We start from the raw sequence: 18,269 nt of genomic DNA on the forward strand, positions 1-18,269 counted from the left end.
AGAGAGAGGGAGAGGGAGAGAGAGAGAGAGAGAGAGAGAGAGAGAGAGAGAGAGAGACTGACTCTCCACTTTCCAGATACAAATATTAGACCCCAATGCCACTTTCTAATTCTCATCTCCTCCAGCCACACCCTACCACTTCAGTTAACCCCATGAGGGATTAATTAATTCACTGATTAGGTTAAGGCTATAACCCAATCATTTCTCCTCTAAACCTTCTTACATTGTCTCATAAAAACCATAACAACAGGACATGTTGGGCCACCATGGGGAAAATCGCGCTGCAGCTCAAAGCGATGCTGGAGAACGTCACCAACCTCCGTCCTGTCGGTGAGGACTTCCAGTGGTACCTGAAGATGAAATGTGGCAACTGTGGTGAGATTTCAGAGAAATGGCAGTACCTCCGGCTTATGGATAGTGTGGAACTGAAGGGAGGCCGTCACAGTGTCTCCATGGTCCAGAAGTGCAAGCTATGTGCATGGGAAAACTCAATAGATATTTTGAGTAGCACCATCCAATCTTACAATGCTGAAGACAATGAGAAGTTCAAGACGATAGTAGAGTTTGAGTGCCGGGGCCTTGAACCAGTTGATTTCCAGCCCCAGGATGGGTTTGCTGCTGAGGGTGTGGAGTCCGGGACAATCTTCAATGACATTAATCTGCAAGAGAAGGATTGGACTGATTATGATGAGAAGGCTCAGGAGTCTGTGGGAATCTACGAGGTCACTCACCAGTTTGTGAAGTGCTGAACTCTCTTCCTACACACTTGGTCTTAAGAATAAGAGGAAACAAAGTGCCCCAAGCAGCAGCACTCATAGAGACTCACTCCTTCATCCCTCATTTTCTAGTTGCTGTAGAGAGCCCTCATAACCTGCATGCTGGGGTTTGTCATGGTTCCCAAGCTGCATCAATAAAACCCCTGTTTGTATCACACACACACACACACACACACACACACACACACACACAAGGACATGTTTCATTGGACTTCAAACAATGTAGGAATGTACACAATGAATGTTGATATGGCTTTAGAAGATTCTACATTTGTGCAAATCATATTAGAAGATAATTTTTAAATATATATTTATTTCTTTGGGTTTTTGGTTTTGTTATCCAAAGTAAGCAATCCATTCTTATCTCTGCAATTGGTAGTGTGTTCAGAAGATTTTTGAATCTTTGTTGCCAGTCTTGGAAAGCCTGCTATAAGTGTTTCATAAAGGAAAATAGAAATCTCTTCAGATGATACAATGATTCAACAGGTAAAAGTGCGTATATCACAGGTTTAGTGTATGCACTTAATATTCCTGGGAAGTATTTTAGGGAAAAGGTGTTCAAATGAAGGGAACAAAGCCCTGTGGGCTTTTCCAAGTAACTGAAGAATACTCTGAGTCTGTGTGTTCTTATAAATGAGTTAGAGATGGTGATACAGCTGGTTCAGTTGTCCCCTGTAGCTTGGACCAACCCCTTCAATTACAAGGTGTTTTATAATCCTCCTGGCTATTCATATAATGAATTTGCAAGACCTCTTTGAATTCCTGTGTACTTAGATTTAATTTTCCCGACCCTGGTTTTCTCCCCACACATCACAGGATTGCTTAATAAACACCCACTGCTGGGCAGTGACACTATTGTGCGGGAGGCATCCTTCTGGAACAGTCCAACCCTCCAAGGGGCGGATGCTGTGGAAGATATGGAATAGTATTATGGCAGCTCCAGTTCTTTTAAGCAGTCCCTGAGTTAGGCCTCGCTGTCATGTAGGTAAATTCAGTCCAGAACAGGCAGAATCTTTATTGGAATTTGTACATTCGTCTCTCACAGCTGTGGAGAGTTTAGACTAATCACAACTCTCACTGGGATACTATCATCTTGGTAATTTGAAAAAGGATCAGGAGCCTGCAGGCTTGGAACATCTTGAGAAAACTCTGGCTCTGAAATACATCATCACATGTGGGGGACACCACTTGTGGCATCATCGCAGAGAGTTTAAGAATGTTGAAATCAAGTATTTCTCTGGCATGATTTCAAATGGCTTAAGACATCTGAGAACTGTTTTTTTTTTTTTTTTCCAACTGCAAAACAGATTCTTTCCTCTTCTATCAACCCTGTTGCTGTCAATGTGTCCAATGTTAGGTGCCAGAAATGAGCCTACTCTCATAATGATAACAATGCCAAGGTTAACACGGCCACCAGGGGCTCTCTCAAGAATCTGTGAGGGTGTATTTCGATCCACAGACACGTTCTGAAGGCGTGCACCTCCTTAGTCTTTCTAGTCTCAGTACATTTCTCTTCAGCAGCCAGGATAAAATCTGTCACTTTTTGCCAGAACTTCTCATGCTTTGGGGCCCCTCAGACATCATTTTTCATTGATCCAGTACATCCATATGGTAGAGTTAGGTTCAAAGCTGGTATTTGGGAAGCAGCTTCTGACAGCATGAAGGCCTCGTGAACTATGGTCATTTGTTCAAAAGGCCAGGATTCACAGATGTGCTGTAAGAGTGTAATATAATTTTGACCCCACCTAAATGGATATTTTATCAACATTCACATAGCAACCAACAAACAGATCAGCTTGAGGAGGCAAGTGCTAATGTATGTGTCTCAAACCATCAATCCTCTGAGGAGTCAGTAGTCTAACCTCTTTCTGAGGAGTTTGTATTAAAATATTTCTTTAAATTGTAGTTTTGTATCACTCCATCTCCCGCTCTCTGAATTTCATATCATTTTTTTGCTTTATGATTTTTAACCTTTAGAAAGTTAAACTTGATTGAAGAAAATGAAGAAGAGACCAGTTGGGGAAATATGGGAGGGGAGTAGGAATTTCAGCCAGGTGTTATAATGAAAGCAGAGAACCAAATTGGCAGAGGTGATTGGGAATGTCTCATAGGCCTGGGCTTAGGTTTGGTGCCTATCACTTTTCCACTTCCTTCCATTGCCTCTCAGGGAAGAACCTGGGATTTTAAGCAGAGCAGCCTGCTATATTCCTCAGTTGGCCTTCTACATGTCAGCCAATCTTTCTGGTCTTTTTTTTAAATTTTTTTTTTTATTAGTTACACATGACAGTACAGTGATCTTGACCTTTCATACATTTGAATCAAATGGAGTATAATTTCTCATTCTTCTGATTGTACAGGTTGCAGAATCACATTGGTCATACAGTCACGTATGTACATACAGCAATAATGTCTATTTTATTCTGCTGCCCTTCCTATCCCCCCTTCCCCTTCCCTCCCCTCAATTTTTCTGGTCTTAATGAAGGTACCTGTTGGTATCTACCTTACAATGAACCATCCAAGGAATATTTGGGGCCTGGAAAGACTTAAGTGATTATGTATAATTTTTTTTCATTTAAACAATGAAGCAATCAAGGTCAGAGAGGTGAAATAATTTAGAAATTCTTTGATTCTTTGGAGATTTTCACTGCATCATGTCTTGTATTATCTTTTATATTATCATACAACATAATATGGCTTATATAAATTTAATATCAGATTGCTATATTTTATAATCCTTTTATGCCTGGATTAAGATTAATAAAAGGAAATCTCATTGTCTCAATTTTAATTCCATTGGCCTGTGTTACTATAGAGCATCTATAACTCTGTAGATTAGTGACTATGTCTCGACCTCAGAGTATATTTGAGGACTCAAGCTTCTAAAGGACAAGGATTATAACTGATGCTTGTTTATTTCTCCTAGAGTAGTGACTAGGAAGGGGGGAAGAAGCATGGCTTTTAAGAAGTTATGATACTGTTTTAATTTTTTTGTTTTTTTTTTGGGGGGGAGTAGGTAATCCTTGTTGAATGCTGATAACCAGGCTGATTCTTGGACTTGTAAATCAGAATCCTACAGTAATAATAAATTCCTCCTTACCTCAATTCTCTTTTCTTACTAACATGAGGACATATGGTCTTTTCAAGTCATGGAAGCTCTTGATTGAAGAAGAATTTTCCTGAGCACACAGGAAGGTCTTAGCTCCAGAGGGGGAGATGAAGATCATAGAAAAGGGCCAGGGCAGCTGGTGAGCTCCAGGAAGTCAAGGCCACACCTGTGCTGGCATGTGCCTGACTTGTGAACAAAGGGAGCTAGCATTCTAAGACCATGGGAAAGATCTCTTCCACAGTAGAAGCAGCATATTTTCTGAATATTTTATTCTTTTGTTCTGAAAGTGACATCTATGACTACATGTGGTCTGGTTCTAGAAGATATTTATTGCCAAAAAGTCACTGTCTGCTCTATCAGTTCCTATTTGCCTTGCTTGGCTATGGGTTACTAAAATATTCCAAGTGCAGAATGAACCCAGTAGCTCCTGAGCCAATCCAGGACTTACTCTTCCTCATCATCGTTGTTAGATCTAGAATTAGATATCCTAGGTCTAGTATCCAGAGAGCAAAATGCCACACTGCTGTCTTTCCCGTGAACTCTTGTATGATGGTTTCTATCCTTTTTTTTAAAGACTATTATTATTATTATTATTTTTAGTTGTAGTTGAACATAATATCTTTATTTTATTTGTTTATTTTTATGTGGTGCTGAGGATTGAACCCAGGGTCTTGTGTGAGCTAGGCAAGCGCTCTACCACAGAGCCATAACCCCAGTCCCCTATCCTATCTTTGGATGGAATTCCACTTCTATTTATGGAATGAAACTTTGAATGCCAAACCCTTGTCAAGGGCTGTAGCAGTTTCCCAGGGCTACCATAACAAATCACCACTGAAAACAGAAATTTATTCTCTCAGGTCTGGAGACCAGAGGCTTGAAATCAAGGTGTAGCCAGGACCATATTCCTTCAGAAGGTTCTGATGAATAATTGGTTCCCTGTATCCTCTGGTGGCCATTAGAATTCCTTGGTGTTCCTTGGCTTGTAGCCATCATTCTGAGCTCTGCCTCTGTCTTCCCTGTACCTTATTTTTTTTGTGTCTGTTTTATAAGGATACAAGTGATTGCAATTAGGGCCTACCTAGGTTATTCACTACAGTATCCTTTTTAAAAGTCCCTTAACTCACATCTGCAAATACTCTTTTTCTAAATAAAATCATATTAAGTTCCAAAGATTTGATGTAGATATTTTTTGGGGGGGAGGGGATACATTTTCCATGAGGACTCTGACCAACTCCTGATGTGATGTGAATCCTACTTCCTGGGACATTGATTCCTTGTCTCTCTTGATCCTGGCTAATGGCTAAGGCTGTTTCAACATGAGTGAGTCTGTCTGGAATCAAATTGTTATCCACTTAACTGAGTACTGTCACGTTTTTATTGCCTTTCTAGGCCTCCATTTCCAGCCCCTTTGATATAAATGATAGATTGGCTAGACCCAAGCTTGCCTTTAGATACTGTCACTCAGCCTAATGAACTTATTTCTCCAAGTCAGGTCAGCTCTCTTAACCTGAGCCATACTGGAATGGACTCTATTCTCTTGCCTAGCGTTGAGTTTTTTACATGCTTCATGGCAACACTTTGTGTTGGGTATAGTATTCTTAAGTCCATTATTATTGCCCACCTACCGTATTCTAAGCTCTCTATGGGACTTACCTTAATCATAACTGAAGCAATTGAGACATAGAAGTAAAGTTATTTGCATAAGATCATATACCTCGGGTTTTGCAATTGGGTCTATCACAAAATTCCAGGTGACCTTACCATGCTGCATTATAATTTTATGTAGTTTTAAAATTAGGTATCTTGTTATTATCTCTTCCTTTTATTAAAAATAAAAATCACAAAACAAAACTGAGGTAAGGGTAGGAATTAGTTTTATTTGATAATTACTTATCAGGACTTGCATCGGGGTAAATTTACACAACCAGACAACTGAATTCTTAAATTCTTCAGTGGTGGATCTTTCAAGTAGGTACATAAGTATATATAAATGTATAATGCACTTGCCCCAGTTGGAATGTTCTATATTTATTGTAATTCACCACCATGTACAGTGTACAGAATCTGCACTCTCTTGACATTCTCCAGTAACCATTCTGGTACTCAGAAAATATGAGACATGAGTGTGAAGAAAAATGCCAACATTTCAATCAGCCAGGAAAAGTTCAAAAGTCTGAATTCTAAGGAAAGAGTCATGCACTGAACTATACACTGGCCTATTGAAATCCAACTCAATATTTCAAGACTTCAGGACTGTGAGTCTAGAATTCTTAGCACCCAAACTATTTAAGCCACTTGACTTTTCTATTAGTTTTAATTCTAGACCTCTTAATATATTATAATGTTGGATAATATTAGAAGTCTCTTTGCTTTTCAGTCTTCTTATCCATAAATTGTGCCTAGTAAATGTTTAATATCCTTACCATACCTTGGCTTTCTATGATATAATATACAAAAAGAGATTTTAAAAAGATATTTTTCTTGGGGCTGGAGATGTTTCTCAGTAGTAGAGTGCTTGTCTAGCCTCTGGATTTGAACCTTAGCAATACACACACACACACACACACACACGAAGAAAACTAATTTTTCCTTTATTTTTAAGAGTGTAAGTGCTCTCCCACTGAGCTTCACCTCTAGCTCCAGTTTTCTTAATCTAAAGGAAAAATAACTTAATGGAAGGCTGGTAGTGAACATGTGGCTTTAGAAATCACATGGGACTAGATTTCAATCTCATTTCCCACATTTACTAGCTGGTGGTGGTGGTGGTGGTGATTTGAAGGTATCATTTATATTTATATGTCAGTTTCTTTATCTGATAAAAAACAAGGATAGCAATTCAGTGCTTATCTGACAGGGAAGTTGTGGGGACTGAATGGGAGAGCCCAGGGAGGAGGCAACAGAACTGTGGAGCTACTCAGAGCCGGGAAGTCCTCTAGAAGGAGCCAAAGAGGAAAAGACTGGCCTCCATTGCATAACACCCTGAACTTGCCTAATGTATTCTCTTAGTATCAGGACTCTATAGCAGACAGATAGGGGTTAGTTTCATTATTTTAAAATAAAATGACACATCAAAGACTCACTGAAACTCAGGAGAGGGGTGTAGGAAGAAGGTAGGGAACTCAGAAGAGGCTTTGGTTATCCTTGCTGGGAGCAGAGAGAACAGGTGACTGATGCTGCACTGTAGATTATGTCAGAAAAAACACACCTCTTTCACTAAACTTTTTCTGTTGGATTCCACTCCAGTTCAAACTCTTGCCTACCCTCACAATCTGCAAATATCCTTTGACTGGTTCCTCTACCTTCACATACTCTTTTTTCAATCAGATATTTATGGATGTACTGCTAACAATGCCCTTAGAACAGAGTCTTTGACAATTTTCAACTACAAACCACAGAATGAAATACATTTTCTATCCCAGCATGGTGTGTGTGTGTGTGTGTGTGTGTGTGTGTGTGTGTGTGTGTATATATATATATATATCTGTTTATCTCTCTCTCCATCCATCATCTAAAATCATCTATTTAGTATCCTTCCTTCTTATCTATTTTCCTATCTTCTGATCTCATCTATCATCTATTTATTAATTGTTATGGTTTAGATGTGACATCCCCCAAAAGCTCACATATGAGACAATGCAAGGAGGTTTGGAGGGGAAATGATCGGGTCATACATAGCCTTACCCTAATCAGCAAATTAATCCCTGATGGGATTAACTGAGTGGTATCTGGAAGCACATGGGGTGTGGCTGGAGGAAGTGGTTCATTGGGAACAAGGTTATGGGATATATATTTGTATCTGGAAAGTGGAGACCTCTCTCTCTGGTTTCCGATCACCATGTGAGCTGCTCTCCTCTGCCATTTTCTTCCTCCACGATGTTCAGCCTCAGTTTGAGCCCTGAGGAATAGAACTGGCTTTCTATAAACTAAGACCCCTGGAACTGTGAACCCTCAAATAAACTTTTCCTCCCTTAAAATTGTTCTGGTTGGGTCTTTCAGTCACAGTAGTGAAATAGCTGACTAAAATATCAATACTCAGTCATCTACCTACCTAGTGATGTGTTAAAAAAGCTTTCCCCATGTTTCTTTTTTTTTTTTTAAGAGAGAGTGAGAGAGGAGAGAGAGAGAGAGGGGGGGGGAGAATTTTTAATATTTATTTTTTAGTTCTCAGCGGACACAACATCTTTGTTGGTATGTGGTGCTGAGGATCGAACCCGGGCCGCACGCATGCCAGGCGAGCGCGCTACCACTTGAGCCACATCCCCAGCCCTCTCCATGTTTCTTTAGTTCTTTGAGCATCTTTAAAATAATGTTTTAAAAGATTTTGTCTAGTAGATTTTCCATCAGAACTTTTTCAGGACAGTTTTTGATGATTTATTTTTTTGAAAGTGCTATTATTTCCTATTTCTTTATATGCCTCATAATTTATTTTTTGTGTTGAAAACTGGATATTTGAGTCTAATGTGGTAACACAGGAACTCAAAGTCTCTCCCTTCCCCAGAGTTTGCTGTGTTTTTTAAAAAAATGTTTTTATTTATTACTTTTATTCATAGATCATCTCTGTGCCAAGAATTATCCTAAGTTGTAAACTTAATGTCTTTTCTGATCTTTTCTGAGCCTGCACATTTCCCTGGGCATGTGTGGTTGCTATCTAATTTTCTCTGTATATGCAGTTGTTTTTGAATGTCCTGGTCTTTAATGTCCAGCTACACAAAGGGGAAAAAGAAAAAATAAGAAGAAGAAAGGAAAAAGGGCACTCTTTTAAAAATTCCCTGGAATTCACTTCTGCTAAAGGAAGTGGGACTTGTGACAATGCAGGAAGGGTGCAGCAACAATGGCCACCTGCCTCTTTGTACTTCTGTGGCCAAAGACAGTAATGAGCAACCAGAGCACAGATTCCCAACAGTTGCAAAACAGTCCTTTTTGCCTACCCTGGCTCCAGGAAGCTGTGTACAGGTTGCTCCAGGAACAGGTGCACAGCTGCCTTCCATGAGATTGGGGGTCTGGGGTAGGGGTTGCTATTCCTGTGTTAATAGCTGAACTTGACCAAAATGAGCCCTACTTTATGATGTTACAAGCCTTCCTTCGGCTGGAAGTTGCCATACTTCAATAGATGCCAATTTCCATGTGGTTATATTAGGCAGAGTCTGCCAGTGCAATTATTGTCTAGGCGGGGAGACAGATTCCTAGTATTTCCCATTCAGCCATATTCCTAGAGTCTCTTTTCCATATATTTTTTCATTCTAATATAAATAAAATGAGTAACTGTAATCCTTGGTTAATTTGATCCTTTCATAAATATATAAACTGGCAATGTTAAGTGATCAACTTGTAGCTGGTTTTGTATCAATGATATCAATGCTGTTGATAACTGTCATTACATATACATATAGCATATATATGTATTATGTGTGTAGGTGAGTTTGCACTTTAATTCTTGTATATGTGTATGTGCATGTATTTGTGTGTGCACACGCATACACTCTAATTCTTCATCAAAGAATGAGGTTTAGGATCCTGAACTCCTGAATTTAAAACCCAACTCATTTACTGACTGTTTTTTTCTATTTAGACTCTCTGTACCTTTATTTCCTTGTCTGTAAAAATGGAGGCTAATGATAATACTTGTATCATAAGGACTATTATGAAGATTGAGTTGATACATGGAAAACACTTAAACAGTATTGGTTAGTACCTACCAGTGGAATCTAATACATACATTATTATCAGCTTTTCTACTCTTAGGTATATACTCAACAACTATGAATACATGTGTTTTCTAAAAGATAAATACGAATACATATGTTTTTCTAAAGGAACATTCATTGTAGTAAAATTTGTAACATTCCCAAATTTGGAACTACATAAATGCCCACTAACTGTGGAATGGGTAAGTAATTTGCAATATATTTACATAACATAATATTAAACTACAATGAAAATGAACAAATTGTACATGCAACATTTATCTAAAGTTAAAAACCAGACAAAACCAGAAAGCAGAATAATGACTACTTGGCAAGGAGAATAACTAGAAAGTAACATAAGAGTGGTTTTGGGGTGGTGGTGCTAAATGTGTTTCTTGTGGGTTCTGACTACATGGGTGTGCAAGTCATATACTTGTGATTTGTGTATTTTTCTGTATATAAATTTGTTTTTAAAAGTAACTGATGAATAGAAAGTGCAAAAGTGCTTAAATATTTCTACATTTAAGTACTTACACACACACACATACACAAAGAAGTCTATATTTTTTAAAGAATTTGTCTTTGTCTAACTTTCTCTGATCTGTGGTCATGGAAACTAGAAAGTCTCTCATATTATGTATTGCTCTTGTTTAAGAGATAATGATACTTGCTCTGAGGAGACAGATGTTATCGAGAACTGGTGAGATGACATTTTAAAAAGTGGTGACAGCCTCTTTAATATCCAGCAGCAACCTTGGAATAGATTTTCATTATAATAGGGGGAAAAATCACTTGAGTGCATCCCTTCGTTACAAAAATGTAAGAACAGTAGACTTCTTTTACCTCTGGAGGAATGTTTTTAAGAGATTTTGTTTGTGGTCTCATAAAGGTGGCCCCCTTACCTTAGCCCCTGGTATAGAGAACTGCTCTTTAACGGGAGTTGGGCAATTTTTCCAAGGGAACAAGGAGCCCTCTGGAAGGAAAGCGATATTCAGCATGGGTGTGTCTGGCTTGGTGACTTGCATTGGGACTGGGTCAGGACCTCATGGGAAAGGGGTACTTCCTTCATTGCAATGGCTGAGGAAGGAGCCTTCCAAATCTAGCTAGCTGGGCACAGTTTCATGCTAAGGAATAACAACTCTAATGATCCCAAACCACAAGTGAAGGCATGACTGGGACCTAAAAACAGAAAACACTGCTCCATAGTGAACATAATCAGTCCTTGGTCTGAGTTTGGCCAGAGTTTAGAATGCTCATGAGGGAGCCACCAAAGGAATGGTGGTGGTGCATTAATAGAACTTTCTGGTTATTTCTTTCACCTGGTATTTGTAGTAAAACTGACTCTCTTGAACAAAGAAAGACTCTAGGAGGTTGGACCATTTTGGGGGTAAAGTATTAGAAAAGACCTCAGGGCGAAATACCAGCTTCCTGCTGGTAAGTTCTTCTGGCCTCAAGCAAAACAAGAAAAATAAAATAAATGAAACACTGTTTGTACTCTGAGCCGGTGAAGCATACGTTCTAGCTAATTCTAATAGGTGTCATTTACTACATGGATGACGTGGAGACTGTTCTTTATTTACTCAATTGTCCTGTCTTTCTTTCTAAGAATGGAAAGGCTTCTGTCCAGCCTCTTTTGCATTAGATGTGTCCCTGTGACTAAATCCAGACCAGAAATACTTGGTAGGACTTCTGAGCTTGGGCCTTAGGACAGCAGACAGTTCTCTTTATGCCTTCCTTCCCCATTGCTGGTTGGAAACCCATAGCAATTCAGGTCATACCCCAGGATGCTAGCAATGTCCTGGAGTATGACCAAACAACATAAAAGAAGGAACCTGGATTTCTGAATGAGTGTGGAGCAGGGCTTTCCTGTAACCCTGAATGACTCACTCTGGAACTGTTATGTGAGGAAAAATAATCTTCTTTGTCTCCAAAGTTTGCATTTCTTCAACTTTGATGGACACAAGAATCAACCTGAGATCTTGTAAAATGCAAATCCTGATCCAGTGAGTTGAGCAGGGGCTAGAGAGTTTGCATTTCTAACAAGTTCTAGGTTATGTTAATGAAATTGGTCCAGCATCTATAGATTGAATTCTGAAGGAATTCTGATTTAATTGGTGGAAGTGAGTTCCAGGGAGACTACACAAGCAAGCATTCAAACAAACAAACAAAAAACCAAACACCAAAACCCTCCCCAGGTAATTAGTTGCAATCACACCAGGATTGAGACCCATTGGATGGGAGGAACATTCTCTGAGGATGCAGAGTTCCTTTCCTGGTGCCCATATTCCTTTTTGCTCTTCTAAACAGCCTTGTCCTCCTATCTTCTTATTAACCACTCATGAATGATGCTTCTGGATGCTTATGTGCAACTCTGGGGCACTCGTCTTCTTAAACTTCATTTTACCCAGAAACTTCTTTTCTGGCATCTTGTTGATTCACATTTTATTTTGGATGTTGAATTTCGTCTTTGAACAAAATAATTCAAGATGATGATTTATAGAGAAGTTGAATGTTGGCTGTTCCCAAAATTTATCTTTAGGGACCACATGTTAAGCATTTAATTGTAAACACTGTAGCAGCAGTCTTACATGAGGCTTCAGCCATAAGGCAGATGGACGCTCACCATTACTGAGATGGATGATGTAATAATTAAACTATTATTTTGTGTGATCAGTTTGACTCGAAGGTTCCAAAGCCTTAAGAACATCTGGTGGCAATTTGTTAGTTAACAGAACATTATTTTGCATTTATTAAGTGTTGATAATGCACTAGGTGTTGTATAGAATACAACCCCTGCTCAGAGGCCAGGAAAGAGGGTAAGAGTGTCCCAGTAGAGAAAATTAAGGCTTACAACGGTTAAGGACGATTCCTAAAAATTCCTTCTATCTAAGTTAGTGAGACCTTATGATTTTGGAAAAAGCCCTCATTTGTATACCGTATCTGCAGTTTACACAATGTTTTAAAACAGATGATCTAATTTAATCTTCAGGCTTGCTTCATTGTTATTTATTCCATGGCAAGCATTAGGGAATCTGATCCAAATTGCATTCAATAATCAGGAAAGTTATAATTGTCTCATATTGAAATCCAGAGGTGTAGTGATCTCAGGGTCACTGATAAGCAGGTGTTTAATCAGCTTTTTTTGCTGCTGTGACAAAAGACCCAATAAGAACAATTGGAAGAGGAAAATTTATGGGCTTATGGTTTAAGAGATCTCTGTCCATAGATAAGTAGCTCCATTCCTTGGGGCATGAGGTGAGGGAGACCATCGAGGCAGAAGAGTGTAGCAGAGAAAAGCAGCTCAGGATGTAGAACCAGGAAGGAGGTGGGCAGGAAAGCGGGGGAGAGAGAGACCCTATGCTTTCCTCATTGACCCACCTCCTCCAGCCACACCCTAGCTGCCTACAGTTACCACCCAATTAATTCCTATCAAGGATTAATACACTGTTTAGGTTAAAGCTCTCAAAACCCAATTATTTCACCTCTAAACTTTCTTGCATTGTGTCACACATGAGCTTTGGGAGGATGCTTTGTGTCTAAACCACAACAGCAGGTTAATGAGCATTCAGGTAATTCTTTCCACTATATGATCCCTGGTATCAACTCCAATCAAAGCTACTTTCCCTTATGATAGTAAAAACTCTCTTTTTAGCAATTGGGATTACCCAACTCATTATTGTTGAGAGCCACAGCCGAAGGGGCCCCAGCAAACTTCCAGCTGCCAGCTGATGATTGGCTCACAGCAGCTCCAGCAAACTTCTAGCTGCCAACTGATTGGCTCCTCTGTGGTGATGCTCTTTGGGCTGTTTCCCCATCCTTTCAGCCCAGGGAGCTGCTCATTGGGGGACTTTTTTTGGCTCTGCCCACGTGACCCAGCCAATCGGCCTGGCCTCAAGAGCAGGAGGGGTGGGGGAGGTTGAGAGGCTTGTGGGAAGCCGGTGGTGGCAGTTGGGCCCTGAGGTTTTTCCTGAAGAGCTGTGTGGTGTGGTGTGTGTGTGTTCTAAAAATAAAGTTCGCTTCTTTTGACAAGTGGCTCCTGAATTGTGCCCAGCCAGACTGCGGCACATTATGATACCAGTTTGTTGCAGATCTGGAATGGGTTCTTGTTCCCTGGTGTTAAAAGATTTAACATCAGAGAGACGCTGAGGCATGTGTAGTAAGCAAGTTTTATTGAAGAAAGTGATAGAGACAGATTTCCCAAAGAGAAGAGGGGCTTTGAAACTGAAAGCCCACAAGAGGGGTGTGACTTGCTTTTTTATAGGTCCCAGAATCACCCTTTTTAATTATTGGCTTCTCTTTTTTTTAAAAAAAATGTTCTTTTTAATAACTTTTTTAGTTGTAGTTGGACACAACACCTTTATTTTATTTATTTATTTTTATGTGGTGCTGAGGATTGAATCCAGTGCCTCACATGTGTGAGGCAAGCACTCTACCACTGAGCTACAACCCCAGCCCCAATTATTGTCTTCTCTTTCTTCTTCATATATGTGATCAAGAACAGGGGCTAGAAGTTAATGGTTAGCAACTAGAGTGCCCAGGAGCAAGATCGCAGAGGTTAACCTTCAGCAACTTATTGTTCTCTCTTTTTAAAAATTTATATGTTCTTTCTAGATATTCATGACAGAACCAGCTGTCACCCTCTCAGAACCCTCATCCTTCATTACTTACACTGACTGCCTGACCTTTGCCCCTGCCTCAGTTTGCTGAGAGATGTGAAAAATCCTGTCCACTTAAGCCAGGTGGGGCTGCAGGTGAATTGCTTTTTTGGCAAAGAAAGCATATGGAGGTCAGCACAGTGGGCCTATTTCATGGAATTATTCTCTTAATCTTGTGTTCCCACCATTCTCATCCCTAACAATTATTTATATCCAGCTTATATGACAGAAAATCTCTCACCTAGCTGTGGAAGGAAAGTTATTTTCCTTTCCTGGTTAGTTTAGGCAATGTGTCCCTCCCTCAGGGGGAACCTACAGTGACTGGCTAGTTCCTGAATCAATTACTGGCTAGGAAGGGTAGACATACTATGGCTGATATAAGCAGAGCTGGGAACGGGGTCAGTTTCCCCTGGGTTGCATGCAGGGGTGGATGAATGAATGAAGTCAGGACTTTGTTAGGAAAGAAGCAAGAGGCAACAGAGACTAGGCACACTTAACAGGGTCCACTCCAAGTATATGGTGCTAATTTTCAGAGAAAACTCCCTAGGGTTATGAAAACCAAGTAACTACCCAAGGTACCACTGTTAGGTGGTGGTACAATAAAGAATTCTAATTACAAAGTGAAACAGGACCTCTCTCCCCTCCTCTTCCACCTCTCATCCACTTACCTGTGTGATTTAGAGGGGGAAGGTCCTAATGGCATGGTGATATCAGTTTCTGCATTGCCATGAAGAATTTCATTTCTTTGGGCTTCCATTCTTTAAGAAAAAGGACAGAACTGTTGTGGCATTTGTTAACAACTATAATTTTTAGAACACTTTCCTTCCTCCTATTTTCCCTGGAGCGTCCCCTCATGAGTGGTTTCATATTTTTTTGAGTTATGGTTAAGATGTGTATTTTATATAATGAACGCATGCACACATACATACTCCCGAGTTAAAAGTTTCATTAAATAATACTTATTCTCAGGATATAGGGCCGGACATTCTTCCATTATAATCTAGGACAGTCTATTTTATATATTATCCTAATATTTCCTGTTCTATCCCATCCTATTTTTTTTTTAAATTCTGGAGAAATACTGCCCACTTTGACTTCATGACCCTTCTATAGATCCCAACCCTTAGTAGAACTTTCAGGATCAAACTTCAACTCTCTATAGACCTTGGAATTGGCAAGTCTTTTTTCCCCTCCAACTTCTCCATCCACCACCTGCAACCCAGTAAAAATTTCGGATCTTATATTTCATCTCTTGGAAATCCTAGCATCTGTTTTCCTTTGTGAAAGTCAAGATATGCTGACATAAGCTCACCAATGTGTGAACCAACTTTGTGCTGCCCCACCTTCTCTAGCCTAAGCTATCGTGAAACCCACTGGTTAGATCTTGTTGGGTTCTCACAGGGCCTTTAGTCAAATTTGACTCTCTTTTGACTTCTGACACCCATAAACCATACATGGAATAGAGAGGAACTATTCTTTTCTAGAATAGAGATGGAAAAAATTAGAACCTTATAAAAGTGAGCCACTTCTTTCCTCAGATCCTGCCTCCTCCTTCTACTCAGAATGAGGTGCTCAAGTCTAGGACTTAGCAATGGTTTGTCCCATTTCGTGCTAACCCTCATCACCATGGAAGTCACCACTGGCTCTCCCTGTGAAAGTGGAGCTTTGCCCAGAACTCTTCATGACTGATTCATGCAGGTTCACTAGCCACCTTCACACCCAGAAGTCAAGTCTAGTCTAGTGCTTCCTAAGTACATAAATCATTTTAGGGAAGGTGAAAGTTCATCTGGCCCAATATTTCTCCTCTGTTTTGGTTTATCTTAACCCTGTTGTGCTATTTTTTTTCCACCACACCCTCAATCTTCTCTGTCTCTAAAATAAGTGTAAGGCTTCTCCTCAATTTTTACAGACACTGTTAGAACCATTTTTTTTTTCAATAACGTGTTCCATATGTTGCATACATGAGCTCCATCAGGACCCCCTGCCCCTTCTGCTTCCTCATTTTTACATGGCATCCATCAGTGTTTTAATCGTTATGAATAAAAAGGGAAAATACCCTCCAGTCCCACCCCAATGGGACCCTTCTCTTCGGTGTGTTCAATGTGTTCCATCATTTAAAAAGTTCTGTGGGGTTTTGTGGAAGTTTCTCTAATGCGGTGAGAAACAGCTGGTCTGCCTTCACACCCCCCTTTCCTTTGAAAGCCCCATCTGGCTTGGATGATGCAGCCTCTCCCTGCACAGGACAGTGCTTCCTGTGATAAAGGACAGAAAGCGCCACTTTGTTCCTTGGAGGGGTTCAACAAAAACTCTAAATAGACAGAGGATACCTCTCTTGTTTTCCAGGCCATTTCCTCTGCAAACACATTCTCAGATTTCGGCTGCTTTTAACTGCAGTTGACGACTTTTTAAAAAATAAGGTTTTCTTAGCTGGGCGCGGTAGCACATGCCTGTAATTCCAGCGGCTTGGGAGGCTGAGACAGGAGGATGGCGAGTTCAAAGCCATCCTCAGCAACAGCAAGGCACTAAGCAACTCAGTGAGACCTTGTCTCTAAATAAAATACAAAATAGGGTTGGGGATGTGGCTCAGTGGTCGAGTGCCCCTGGGTCCAATCCCCAGTACCAAAAAAAAAAAAAAAAAAAAAAAAAAATCTTTTTCTAAATAACTCCATGAATCTATTCTAGTTCTTTTTTCCAATCTATCTAGAGTTGATTGTTCCATGAGACACACACTCCATTGCTCACTCTGCTACCAGATTGTTACTTCGTTTCTGACTAATAATTACTGCTTGATCTTTCAGGGGCTATATCTTTTCCTTGTGCTGATATATATATATTTTTCTGTGCACCAGGAGGCTTTATCATCCTACTTCTTTTCATATCTCACTGAAGCAAGAGAGGTGGCCTCTCTCTCGCTCCATTTGCTCAGGGGCTGGGGTGCCCCAGGTGTTAGGAGTAATCATCTTGCAGGCTCTGGCAGGGCTGCAGTGATAGGGAATTGCCCTGTGTTACTGTTGCTTTTAAGGCTGACCTTTCTTATACTGTGGCAGGAAGCTGCTTTAGAGAGGTTGTCACGCCTCCCACATGGATGTGGTCCTCTAGTGAAGGCTGTGCCAAGGTTCATGGGAAGGTAGGAAGCTTTGTGTTTTTCGCAGCATTGATTTCTTCTCTCTCTTATTTCCCCCAGTCTTATAAAGAAGTTGTTGGAGAAATGTCTACTCAAATCCTTATTTAGCTCAGTTTTAAAAAAATTTTTTAAAATTTTTTTCTAATTACTTATACATGACAGCAGAATGCATTTCAATTCATTGTACACAAATGAAGCACAACTTTTCATTTCTCTGGTTGTACACCATGTAGAGTCTGTAGAGTTGCATGACATGTGCAGTCATACATGTACCCAGGGTAATGATGTTCATCTGATTTCACCATCTTTCCTACCCCCATGTCCCCTCCCCTTCCCTCCCTCCTCTTTGCCCAGTCAAAATTCCTCCATTCTTCCCATGGTGCCTCCCACCCCCAAATTATGGGACAGCATCCACTTATCAGACAGAACATTCAACCTTTGGTTTTTGGGGATTGGCTTACTTCGCTTAGCCCACTTTTTTATTATTTACTGTTGAATAGTGGGAGTTGCTTATATGTTTTGGAGATTAACCTTACACATAATTTCTCCTGTTCCTTAAATTGCTTTTACACTCTGTTGATGTCTCCTTCTCTGTCCCGAAGCTTTTTAGTCTGATGTAATCCCATTAGTTTATTCTTATTATGGTTGCCTTGCTCTTGGTATCATATTCATGCAATCATTGCCAACACCAATGTTATGATGCCTTTCTCTCTGTGGGTTTTTTTTTTTTTTTAGTACTGGGGATGAAATCAGGGGCACCTGACCACTGAGCCACATCTCCGGCCCTAGAGACAGGGTTTCACTGAGTTGATTAGTGCCTTGTGGGTGCTGATGCTGGCTTTGAACTCATGATCCTCCTGTCTCAGCCTCCCAAGCTGCTGGATTATAGGTGTGCACCACCGCACCTAGTCTCTCCATGTTTCT

At 40.2% G+C, this 18,269-nt stretch overlaps 1 protein-coding gene across 1 annotated transcript; it reads left to right on the forward strand.

Annotated features, from left to right (window-relative positions):
- Positions 1-263: 263 nt before the first annotated feature.
- Positions 264-912, forward strand: LOC308633452 (CXXC motif containing zinc binding protein-like). Its single transcript, XM_081266270.1, has one exon. The coding sequence runs from the start codon at positions 267-269 to the stop codon at positions 747-749; it is 483 nt and encodes a 160-aa protein (XP_081122396.1). The 5' UTR covers positions 264-266; the 3' UTR covers positions 750-912.
- Positions 913-18,269: the final 17,357 nt, after the last annotated feature.

Source organism: Spermophilus citellus, assembly GCF_964194105.1.
Source record: "Spermophilus citellus genome assembly, chromosome: 14".
NCBI lineage: Eukaryota > Metazoa > Chordata > Mammalia > Rodentia > Sciuridae > Spermophilus > Spermophilus citellus.

Coding starts and splice junctions, on each gene's coding strand:
- LOC308633452 (XM_081266270.1), top strand. CDS start 267: ATGGGGAAAATCGCGCTGCAGCTCAAAGCGATGCTGGAGAACGTCACC.